Source organism: Manacus candei, unplaced genomic scaffold (genome assembly GCF_025592945.1).
Source record: "Manacus candei isolate 608988 ecotype Guabito, Panama unplaced genomic scaffold, ASM2559294v1 h1tg000067l, whole genome shotgun sequence".
Classification (NCBI taxonomy): Eukaryota; Metazoa; Chordata; class Aves; order Passeriformes; family Pipridae; genus Manacus; species Manacus candei.
In genome coordinates, this window is record NW_026138115.1 from 3,552,420 (window position 1) to 3,565,185 (window position 12,766).

The 12,766-nt window shown below is 41.6% G+C and overlaps 1 protein-coding gene across 2 annotated transcripts in view; it reads left to right on the forward strand.

Moving 5' to 3' along the window:
• The window catches only part of FBLN5 (fibulin 5), a 53,032-nt gene extending 44,406 nt beyond the window's left edge, over positions 1-8,626 (forward strand). Inside the window, exon 11 of one of the 2 annotated variants that reach the window (XM_051806676.1) lies at positions 412-8,625. In XM_051806676.1, the coding sequence (XP_051662636.1) occupies positions 412-573 (162 nt within the window). In that variant the 3' untranslated portion in view covers positions 574-8,625. Of the gene's footprint in view, positions 1-411 lie in introns of both variants that reach the window. The other variant, XM_051806677.1, reaches the window with a different exon arrangement.
• Positions 8,627-12,766: the final 4,140 nt, after the last annotated feature.

Consider the following 12,766-nt stretch of genomic DNA (forward strand, 5'->3'; position numbering starts at 1 on the left):
AACATAACCCCTTCTCAGTGTTCGCTGCTTCACAGTAACACTGTCCTTTACATCAAACTAAAGACTATCTCACAAAAACAGACAAACAAACAAAAAGGTGACACTACTTGTTTATCCCCTAAATCCATGTTTTCATCTTTTTCCATTTGGGCAATAGCAAGTGTCTATGTTCAATAGCTCTTTTTATGTGCAGGGCTCTTAAAGGCTTTACAAACTGTAGAAGGTGATAGTTCATATAAAACCCTGAAAAGGAGCCAAATGCTGAAATAAAGCTCTGTCCTATCAGTTGCAGCGGTTACAAACAATGCAACAGAAAACACCTATTTTGGCTGCTTGAAGACCATAGTGAGAGACTAGTTTTCAAGAGCTGGCTTTGGCAATCTCACCTGCTTTCTCTTGTTTTGTGCACAGCAAACGGGACCGATCAGTGCTACTCTGGTGATGACCCGCCCTGTGAAGGGGCCCCGTACTGTTGAGTTGGACTTGGAAATGATCACTGTTAACACTGTCATCAACTTCAGAGGAAGCTCTGTCATCCGGCTGAGGATATTCGTATCACAGTACTCCTTCTAAACCTTGAGTTTGTGCCCTGGAAACATTAAACCAAAAGAGACAGTTCCTCCTCTGCAGAACTATCTCCTCAAAAGCCAGTACACATAGCAGCTCCAAACCAAATCACTATTTCTACAGACCCGGTGATCTATGCCTGTCTGAGCAGGGAGGCCTCTTCATGCACAGTCCCTACCAGGATGCAGACATCTGAAGATGTATTTTCAGCAGATCCCATGTGATTCTCTATGTGGTCATGTATTTTAAGGACTCTTCTTTTCACTGTAAACACTTCTAGGGCATAAGTCTATGTGAAAGACTGTGAACCTCTGTAGCTCCAAGGCTGCTTAGCAAAAAGCACCAAAGAAACTGAGGAAAAAGCTGGCTTTTGCAATCTTGCATTTTTTTAAATTTTTTTTTCATTATAAACGAAAAGCAGACAAACAAGCAGAAACAGAAACAAAATCCCCACCTATCAAAACAAGGGATCTCCAAAGTCCTAACTTGCATTCCCAATTATCTCTGGAATTATCAGTCAGGCCCTTTGTCTCAATTCACCCTGCATTTGTCTTAGTTTCACCTGTTTTTTCTTTGATTCTATTTTATAGTTAAAATTCATTGTAAATTCATTCCAAAATACATGTTGTACTATGTAATCTTTTACTTTCTTACAAAGTGTCACATGTTTGGGTTTCTTCCTATATTAAATCTTTCTATATAACAGAGTTTAGAGAAATCTATCACTGGATGGTGTGTTTCACAACATTTAGGATTGTATACTTATTTGTACTCAAGATCTTTGACACAGACTTCCACTGCCAGAATAATTTCCAGAATAAGTAGGGACTTTGGAGCAGATAAGAATCAGAATTTTATTTTTCCCTAAGTGTGACAGTTGCAAACAGTTTCTAATGGTTACAAGGTAGTAATGCCATCTCTGTAGTTACGGCTGCAACTAATCTCCTGTTCAAAGAGTACTCAGGTCAGACGTGTCCAAATTCCTTCAGAAAAAATGAATTGTTCTTTTCACCTGCACTGTCTCTCCTACATTCCTAACATTGGGGAAAACAAGCTGAAAAGGACTAGGACCTTTATCATTCATGCTTCTACCACAAAGCAGCAATACCCCCATCTCAAACAATGGGATCCCACAGTTTGCATAGGCATTGTTTTCTCAGGTATAACTGCTGTAACCAATATAAAATTTCTCCTAAAGTCCAATCTGAATCTCCAGTACTGTAATCTGTTGCTTTTTAGTCTACTTCCATTAGAAATAGAGAACAGTTTATCTTCCCCTTTGCAGCAGTCTTTAACGTGTCTGAAGACTGTTGTCATGTCTCCCCTCAGATTGTTCTTCTCTAGTCTAAACAAACCCAATTCTTTTGGTCTGTCCTCATACATCACATTTTCTGGACCTTTGATCATTCTTTTTGCTCTCATTTGGATTCTCTCCAGTTGGTTCACATCTTTCTTGAAGCACAGTGCCCAAAACTGTTAAAAGTATTCCAGCTGAGGCCTCTCAGTGCTAAGCCAAATCTCTATATATGTTTAGTAGTTTGAAAAAAAAAATTAAAAATTGTATAGTTTGAAGGTATAATGCTTGTTGAAGCCATTGGCACTTTGGTCTTTTATTTTAGTCGGGATGAGGATCCCTATGCCTTGTTCTTAAATTTGTCTAACACAGCTCTTTTGCTTCATTTTTTCTTACTGGCTTATTTGCTCTCCAGCATTGCTAGGGCCGGAAAGATAACATTTGCTTTGTCTTTTCGAGGACTGGAAGTGCTCAGTGCTACTTGGGAGGAGTTTATGAAGATTATAATGCAAGGAGGCAGGAGCAGAGTAGCAGCTTTATGTTATGTCTTCATTAAAGTGGAGTATTAAATGGGAGAATACACACTTGGAAAGTTATCACAACACAGACTGCATGACATAATCAAAAAATTGCCTTTTGTTCCTAGAAAGCTTTGTGAGTTAGTCTGGAATTGTTTTTCCCTAGCTATAGTAAAGAGTCCCCTCTTTTTCCTTGTACTCAGCTTGAAGGAAGCCCTGATGCTCTCAGCAAGAAAACGCTGAGTTGAGCAGCTTCTGATTCTTAATGGTTTAAAGGTTTTCTCTGTGCTGCTACGACATCCCAGGATGCTGCAGCTCAGAGCTCTGCACAAGGCTGTCCTTTATTGTAAAAACAAAAAGGCTGGAGTCTGACTCCAGGGTTTAGTGGGCCAAGCTGAAGGCAGGAAGCCAATGAGTTTTGTGAGTAGCTGACTTGGAGGAGATGAATGCAAAGGAAATGGGCAGAGAAATAGTACAAACAAGAATTTGTTTCCTGAGTGTATCATGTCTCATCAAATACTACAGTCTTGGCGAGAAAAATAGAGACGATCAGGAAGGAGGAATGCTAGTTTATAACCATTGGTCTAAAAGTGCTCATGTGTCCCAGGTGATGGAAGTAAAACGTGGGAAACATGCGGGCTCTGGTGGACCAGAGAGCAGACAAGGGGCAGGCAGGACCTTGCATTGAAGATGTCAAACTCTTACATTTTCCTAGTGCTTAAAAGCCCCTTTTTGCCCCCCTTTGTGCCTCTATGTTATGGCTTCTTCATGTCCAGTTGAGAAGGCCTTTTCTTCCTATCATCACATCACCTCCTGGAGAGGAAGCACAGCCTGTTAGACATCAGACAGTTTCTCACTTCTGGGCTGTTCTCCCATGGCCCCCACATACCAACCTGATTTAACCCTAATTTAGAAACATCAAAACCCAGAGGAATTCCATAACAAAACACTTTGTTAAAAGAGTAAAGCTTGAATCCTTGGTTTTAGCAGGATCCAGCATATACCCATAAAACAATATTACACTTTCTATATAAACAGTCTGTGCCTTAAAAAAAAAGGTGGAAAGTCTGGAAACAAAGGAATTCAGCCACTTCTCAACTGCCATAACATCTTTCATCACTCACTATCACTCCAGCCAACTTAAATTTTGCCAAAATATATGCCAATCTCAAAATAATAAATTAGTAGCAGTTTATAACATCTAAACTCTCCATTTCCTAGTCAGGGGTCTGTTTCCAATAGACCATCGTCCTTTGAGGCCAGGACTCCCTAAAAGTAGATAGAATTCCAGGTCTGCTCAGAAAATGATTCTTTATTCTAACCCACTACAGAGGGTCTTCTAGCACAAGGATTTTTACCATATGGTTAAAAGACAGTATTCTGGCCACACAGATGAGGTCACAGACCCTGGTCTGGGTATGTGTGGCTTCCTTCTGGCTCTGCTCTCCCTGGCCAAGCAGGGAAGGGACAGCTCTTTGCCTCTCCTGCCTGTCAGCTGTCATGTCTGTTTAAATGTAGGTCCTCATGAGGAAGACTGCCCCTCACTGTGTGTTTGTACAGCACCTAATGTCAGTGCAATAATAGAAATAAAGGCAAAAGAAAGCAGTCATTGCAGTAATCTTTGATATAGATCACCATGATTTCGAAGGAGAAACTATTCTGACAAATGAACCAAGTGATTCATGCTAGTCGGGTTAGGTGCCAGAGGGAGAAAAATGGCAAGAGATGAATGATCCATTGTTATAGAGCTGAATGGATCCTATCATCTGGCTTATTTAGCTTTGAGATATTTTTAGGGGATTGACTTTTTTGACACAGACAACAAAACATTATTTCACCTAAGAGTTTGCTGGATCCCACAGAATCACTTTCAACTGGTGATTCTCTGACTACAACACCTTTGTTGAAAACAACTAAGCTTCTTTGAGGACTGGTCACCCACCACCACTGAGTGTAGTGTCCAGGGCCATTCACACAGAGTTCTCTCCTTTTCAGTTGGGGGCCTGTACTCATATTTACCTTTTTTTGACTTAGCTTTTAGAAGAGTCAACTTTTTTTTGTCTCATAAACATGGTGTCAGCATCAGCAAAACTTACACATTAATTTTTCTCTGTCTAGAGCCAGCAGAGCAATATAATCAGTACAGTTTGTGGTCATGCAAGTTCTCCAGTCTGGCTTATTCACAGAATATGCTACTGAAAATCTTCTGTAGCATGTAGCTGTAGTAGAACACAATGGAAATGTTGTAGCACAAAGATGTTAATTAAAAAAAAAAAAAAAGGAGAGAGAAGGAATAAAAGTATGCCTTAATGTTATTCAAGCCTGACAGGAATTGTTGTTAAAATAAATCTCCATTCTGGATGGACAAACCCCTCAGCTGGTGTTAATTTGCATGACTGATGCTCTTCAATGCAAAGATAACAAGGGTCCTTAGACTCTTCAATGTGTGTTGTGTAAAGCACTGCACAAGGAGAATTTACAGAAGCTGCAGAAGTGGTAGTGTGGCTCTGCATTTGGAAGCTGTAAGACAATATGGCACAAGCAAATTCTGTTTCTTAGCTGACATGAGTGCAGACAAGTGATTTACACCCATCACATTTTGTTGGTTTAAGTCTTTGAACCAATTTTGAATAGCTCAACCCCAAAGCAAGTGCCATGCATGAGGCCTGAGGCTGATGGTCATAACTAGACTTTTGGAGATTCTGCAGAAAGCTCCAGAAATGCGACGTGCTGAAGGGTCAGTGTCATATGGAGTGTAATTGTCCAGAGTTATTTGTGTGGGGGTGTCTGTGACACGGCCCCAGCCTCTTCCCTCACCTGTTTCAGTGCAGACTACAACTGATGTTTGTAAGTGTGCACACTGGATGTGGAAATCTCACCTATTCCCATTCTTAGCTCTGTCTTCTGAGATCCCTCTAGTGGTTTGCATTGGCCAAACTGATCCTCCTGTGTAATTCAGCTAATACTGGTGAAGCACATGAGGGAGAGTTTGGGTACAAGGCAGATACACTTTTACACCAGTAAGTAAATAATGATGCAATAACCTCAATGTACGAATTCAGGAATGTATCTGAGTAATAAAGGGATCTTTAGAAAACACTTCAGCAACCAAGAACTCCTGAAATATTCAGCCTCTTTCAATTCCCTTCCCTGTACCCAGAAGTCACTCATTTTCCCTCTGGGGTTTGTCCTGGACAAATGAGCTTATTATGGTCATGCCCTGCAACCACATGCTGAGTAAGCTTCACTTCTCTGGCACTGCTAAACATTTTTCAGTTTGCTTTTTGGAAATGAGTTGTAGGCTATTTGTCTTTTCTAGAGTCCTACTGACCCCAGTTGCTTTTCTCACAGCCAAGACAGATCCATTATTTCCCAGTCAGGTTCTTCTGCACTCACCACCTGTACAAGCTCTTCATGTGTTTCACTGGAGATGCAGGCACTGCCATGTTGGTAGGCATCCTTACAGCAAAGTATTGGGTGTGAATGGTTGAAGGGATTGCCCAGTCTGCTGGCAGAGCCTAGCTTCATGAAAAGGATTTAAAAAACCCCACAACTCCTCAGTTTTGAAAGTGAGAGATGTTCTTTTAGGTCCTGATTAATCACTTTTATCCCAAAATTGCATCTGTATCATGTTGGCTTGATAGTCTCAAGGCTTTTTAAGAAGTCTGATAAGGACATGCTTATGCAATACATCCTTAGGCTTTAGACAACTTGGATGAGGCTTTTCCAATTTCCAAAAACAGTATTTGGCCCCAGTTAGAGAGAATTCAATGTGATCGTCACTATGCTGAAGTCAGTGATCGCTAAACACCTCACATCAGGTCTGGATTTAGACCAGCTTTATCTTAAGTCTCAAATCTCAGTGTCAGTGGTATAAATGTAAACAGATATGTATTATTTTTACAGTAGAGCTGAAAGATTGTTTCCAGTAAATAAACAGTAGTATGATTGCAGTATCTCTTTCTCTTTGGGCACTATCTTTGGGTACTTTGAGATTTCCTGAGAGAACCTTTTACACTTCAATATTTCCTCCGGTATTTCAAGACATTCACTGATGTGTTTTCATGAATGATTTCTCACTCCCGTTCTTCAAAGGCCAACGCAGGCACTTCATTTTCTGTTAAAACACGAAGCTACACCCAAACCTTCTCATAGTCACAGTTCATGCATCATTCATAGAAATTTTTCCTCTCTGTAACCTATCGGGGATTATGTCAACTTCCTTGGAATTCTGCAGTATTCTGCATAATGCACATGCATGTGTTTGCCAAGACTGAGACCTTAGTCTGGAGATGGTTCATCCACAACTTGGTGCAAATGTTCTGCAACCAACATGTGAAATCATAGCTACAAAGGTTAGGTTTGCCAAAAATTCTCAAAATGTGGTGTTTCTTGGCTGCCTACATATAATGCAAACACAATTTGAAAACCCAGGACCAGAGTTCTCCAGTATTCATGAGAAATTCCTGGTTTTAAGAAACATTTTGGTCAGTAAACTTATTTTGTAGATTATGTGAAATGCAAAGAGGCAGAAGGCCCACCAAGATTATATAGATTTGTTATTCAAATCAGTATCCCCAAGAAAACTTGGATCTAGTTCATAATTTAAAAATACTTCTTTGGATTCTGACATGTGATGCCATTCAAGTAGGGCAGAGGGACAGAAAAATTGACTTCTTCCAAAACAACAGCAGCTGCTCAATAGAGATCTCTGAGCTCCTGCAGTGACCAGAAATACCTATTAGCCCAAGTCTGCACCCCAGGTCAGTGAGGAAGGCACAAAGTCCATAGAGACATTTCTCACTCTGTTTATACATCTATGGAACATTTAAAATAACCAAAATTAAGAGGACCAAGCTGCTGCTTACCACACACATAATACCTGCAGCAAGCTTTAGTGTATCCCTCTGCCATTCCCCAGGGTTGTGCTCACTTAGAATTGCCCAGTCTGATTTGGTGTGAGTTGACGATGGTGTGACAGCATTCAGTTCACAGCAGTGTAAAGTATGGATGTAAAGAGAGAATTATAGAGCAATAAAACTACAATTGAACCAGAAAGGTAATAAAAAAGAGCTTGCTGATTAGTTAACCTTCAATGCTTTGGTTATGATATCATTACCATGGGCAAAAATAATCAACCAGAAACACAAAATATTAAAAAGGAGATAATCTCCTTAGAAAAGTGTCTATGTAGCCTATTAATAGCTCTGAAATTAAGACATTCCACACAACATCTGGAAAAGGGAAAATTCACTCCTTGACCTCCAGCATCACTGTCTCCCAAGGCAGGATCAAGAGTTGATCCTTATTATGATACAGAGACAATGGCTGTTTGATGGTCCAGCCAAAAAAGAGGCAGGCACGGCCAGGGGCAAGGGGAGGACACACCAAGATAATGTAAAATACTAAGGAATGCTCTCATGTGCAGGATCTCTGAGACAAATCTCTCTTGCTGTATGAAGTAGTTCAGCTTTGCTTAGGAAATGCTAACAGTCACTTCAATAAAAATAGGAGGGCATTCATGTGTTTGAATGCAGCATTAGTTTTCAAAAAAATTATGCCCTGGTCAGTCCGTTACCTAATGAGATGCACTGGACCCAGAAACCTATAAATACAATTTTAGGTATAGAACATTTAGTATCACAGGTGTAATTGTTGTTATACCAATACTTTATCTTGCAGCCAGTACAGGTGCAAGGAGGAGGACTCACTGCCCAGCTCAAAGGATGCTCCACAGAACTTCTGTTTCTGCTTAAACAGTCATTTCCCTAACTCTTACTTGCAGGCTGTCTGGATTAATAAATATGTTATATTTTGTAATCCTCTGGGGTTTTTTTTGGAAGAGTACTGTTTTTACTGTAACTTAAAATGGATGGTTTCAATGTCCCTCATCTGCCCCTTTAACCTATAAGCATTACTTCATTTGTAGCAGAAAATGAGCTTTTAATTGTTGCACTGTTTTACAGCTGGTGAACATTGAATATGCCAGTAGGGACTATTTTAAAGCTTTTTTAAAAATAAATATGTTGCTAACAAAATTTATAATTGAATTCTAGTTTATTTTTATCATTGCCAGTTTTAGTGGTGTTCATATAGGATCACTGCAAGTATTCATGCCAGAATTATGTAACCTCTTTGCAAAGCAAGTTGAATGAGGACCAATGATACTGGTACATCTATTGGTCATAAATTCTAGTAAGATACAGACTGTAGAAGAGAAAATTTCAAAGCAAAATACAATTAATTCTCAAGAAGCTAATTTTCTTTCACAGTTTTTATGTTGTACAGTTGCCCATACTTGGAGGTACGTGTGTGTATTTTACCTTCATTTCCTGGTGGGTTTATGTGTGATAAGGTTCAAATTAACATTTTGTGTGTGATACTACTTTATCTGTACCAGGAATTTGACATAGCTGAGGCAATTCTTTCTCCTGCAATGCACTGAAGGTTGGAGCAGGTCACAGCTTCTGATGGTGAGGATGGCTACCTTGCTCAGGTTCCCCCAACCACCAGCTATGCTTTATCCAGCATACATTTGAAGGGTGTATGGGAGGGTGTACAGGCTACATGCTGCAGCCTTGGAAGTGTTCCTGGAGGATCCCAGGAGATGAGCTCTCCTCCCAGCCTGACATGGTGCCACTCTCTTTTTCCAGTTGTCCTGGGTCTTTGGAGCCTGTAAAAGCAGGAGTTGGTATGGTGATCATGAGGCCATGGCCAGAATTTGGCTTACATTTGGCAGAATAAATCTGTCTCCATATAAGATAATTTAGACTGAACTGGTTTTCCTCATATATAAATTATTAACTAGTGGCTAGTTCTCACTCCCACCTGTACTACACATCTTGTGACTTTAGTAAAAGAAAGACTTTTCCACCCACACCATACTTAATGACCCACGCTTAATGGGGTTTGAGCATTTGTTGGTTGGGTTTGTGTTTTGCACATGGCATGTTCTTATTTCATCAAATTGCAAGGACAGCCAATACTGGTTCTGGTTTGCATTGAAGAAAGTGAATGAACTTATGTCACACTGTTGCTCTCTCACATTCCTATCGCTCAAACAACTCTCTGCAGAAGTGAGGGAGGTAATACGCCATTGACTGGCCTTGTGATGATTTAAAAGCCACTCAGAAAGCTGATAAGAACTCAGAGAAACTGCTGCTGCTCATTTACAGTATCACGAGGACACGTCATTTCCCTTCACTACACTGCAAACACATTAATTCTGAATCACATGCTCAAAAAAATGACACTGAAACGGGCACACAGGCAAACTGAAAGAGGAGAGGCCAAGTGCAGGAATGCTGAGCTGCAAAATTTCAGGAGAAGAAAACAACTCTCTAGAACTGCTCAAAGAAAATGAGAAAGTAGGTCTGTGACCCACGATTAAAGACTTCTGGTTCTACAGTCCAGACTGAGGAGCCCTCGTAGAAGTGGCCTGATCAGTGAAGGTACTGAAGGGCTGGGCTTTTCACTCAATGTGGTAGAGAATGGACACTTTAGGAAACAAAGATGCTCTGACTTTGCTGTTGGCATACAGCTCAAGTAGCCTAATCTGAGATTCCAGACCTGAGCCACTTTATCCTTCTTTATCTCCTAACAGTCTGCTTTTTAGGTTTATTATTCATGCTGCCATGTTAGTCTTAGATGGGGTTGCACATAGGACTGAATACTGTGACCCCCTCCACTTTTACTGCTCTTTTCACAATGCAGGACCAATCTGCTCTGACAGCATCCTCCCAGCCAAGGGACTCTCCCTTCCTCAAGAGCTCTGTGGATAAGGCCACGGTGTCTCCGAAGAAGACTCACAAGACTGGACAAAGCTGAAGTACATTGTACTTTCTCTTCTGTCCAGCCAGCTGGTAAAGGACACTGCGCTGCTGGAGAGATGGGGTTTGGCTGGGCTGTAAAACTGATACCCTGCAGGGATTTAGCCTCCTGCTGCACTTCCTTAAGGATAAGCTATGAATCATATTTCCTTGAGAAGTTCCATGGGCTGTATTCTGTGTACCAGAACTCCTGATTTCTCCTCCCTCTCTGTTTTTGGTGGTACTGCTTCCTTCTCAGGCCTGTGGGTGCTGCTGAATGTTGTTAAACTGTCCTTGATGTCAGCCTGCACACAGAGAAATAAGGGATGGAAAAACTGAGCCCTACGTGTTTGTTCCAGGAAGCCAGACAGCAGTTCCCCGTTTCATACAGGTGAACACTTTCACACACCAGTAACTCATTAGGACGACAAATGTGACCTAAGCTCTTTCACAACAATGTTTATAGTCTGTGCCACTGTTTGTAAGGACTGCCCTGAATGGCAGCCCATTACTGATCTTTAACAGCACTTCTGCATTCCCAGCTTTTCTCTTTTTAGCCTCTTTTATTTTCCTTTCTTAGGCTCTTGCCTAGTTCAGTCACCATACCATTCCAAAATTACCATCAAGGTTGCCTAAAATCCAGTACTGGAACACATTCTCCATCTGCTTCCTAATGAAAATCATGGCATCACTACATCAGTTTAAGAGAGAGAAGAGCCACAGCTTTGACTGAGAAATGTTCAGTTAGGTTTTCTAAGATCTTGAAGAACTAATTTAATAAATCCTTACTTGCTTGAATGACTGTATCATCCATCTCCCACCACATTTTTCATTATGTCACTTTGATACAAATGCATGTGGGTTTAATGTGAAGTTAATTTCCGAGCGACAGTGACATGATTAACCCTTCACTCTTAAATTCCTTACTACCATATGATCTAGTTTTTATGGAGCTAAGAGGTAAAGCAATAGTGACAACTGAAAATACTTGAGGCAAGTGGGTATTTGCTCACCATGGAAGGCCAGCCTTAGTCATACATACATAAACTTCTTGGTTTGGGGAGTACAGGCAAATAACACAGCAAAGATACTGCGTCCTGCAAATAAATATTTGTACCTACAGTTATTAGTGCTGACTCAGGATTCTTGAAAATAATCTCTCAAGAAACTACTGTGGAGAATAAATAACCTGCAGTTTGCAGCTGTTAAACTTCCTGGTAGAACACTGATTTGTGACACCTGCACCCATCAACTTGGTTGTACGATTGAGTTGTACCAAGATGTAACCCACTTCAGTCTGTTTGGCAGAGCAGTGTCTGAAGGGCTTTATGTTCTCTCCCATCTGAATATTTTTGTGTATAACCAAACATGAGTTAAATATGCATAATCCTCTGCTTTGGGGTGAGACTGCATCTTTATTTCTGCCCTAAAATACCTAGTGATATCGGCAAGGGTCGTGGCTACAGCACATTTACCTCCCAGTGATTCTGGGTGCAAGGATGAGGAGCAGCCAGTGCTGCTGGCAGGTCTGCACAGTGAAGGCCGGGAGGGTGGGCAGCAGGTTGGCTTTCCTTTATTTCGTGTATCTTAAGAGTGCTGTATACTGGCATGTTTGTCTGGGAACATCAAAACAATCTGCAGCTGGGTTAAAGTGTTAAAATTAGAGTAGAGTGGGTTAGTAACCTCTGTTTCTAGTTATGTCATTTCTTAAACGGCTTTAAGTACCTTGCCTTTCCTTGAGGGATGTGCTCAAAGCTCTGGCTTGGAGGTCAGTGTGTGTTCTCCTTTTGAACCCAGGATTCCAGCTTCTCTGGGTGATCAGTCACTGGCCTCCATGGATCTTCTTCCCAGCTCCTTCACCTCCATCGGTCCAGCCAGCTTTAAAGTGCAGTGATTTTTGGAATGGCTTTTTGCCATCACCCCCTTTCAGCAAGGTAAATGAAGTTTGCTTTACCTGAAAATAGAAGACAGGAAGAAAGAATTTTTACAACTGGAAACAATAAATTATTTTTGCTTTAAAAGTTGGCCCTGTTTCTTGACTCAGTCCCTTTCAGGAAGGACCTTTTGTGTGCTGACCTTGCTCTGTGCACGGGTGACACCTGGCTGGCCCCTGCTTCCCAGGGAGAGGAACATCTGCTCATCCTCGAGCAGGCCCGTGTCTGCTTTCAGGGCCAGCTCTGAGGCCCTGAGCAGACTCCAGAGAGAAGATGGTGTGAAAACCCAGGGCAGGGCAGCAGTACCTGGTCCTGTGGTCCCAAAAAAGAGAGGGGAGGAAAGGGGCCAGGCAGGTGTTTGGACATGTCCTGTCCATGAGTTGGTTGCCTGCTCTGCCCTTTTCTTGCACAGGCAAGTACCCAGGCCCTGAGGAGACTGGGAGGACATGGAGAGCTTCCTCTCATCCCCTCTTCCACACCGAAAGAGGCATTTCTGGGCAGTGTCACAGGCAAGTGAGACTGTAATGGTGTTTGAGGAGACATCCCACAGGCACCCCAGGAGGTGGCACCATCCCAGTCTGGTGGGAGAGCATATCCTGGGGAGACTGGACTTCACAAACCACTCAGAGAGAATCCCCCACGTAG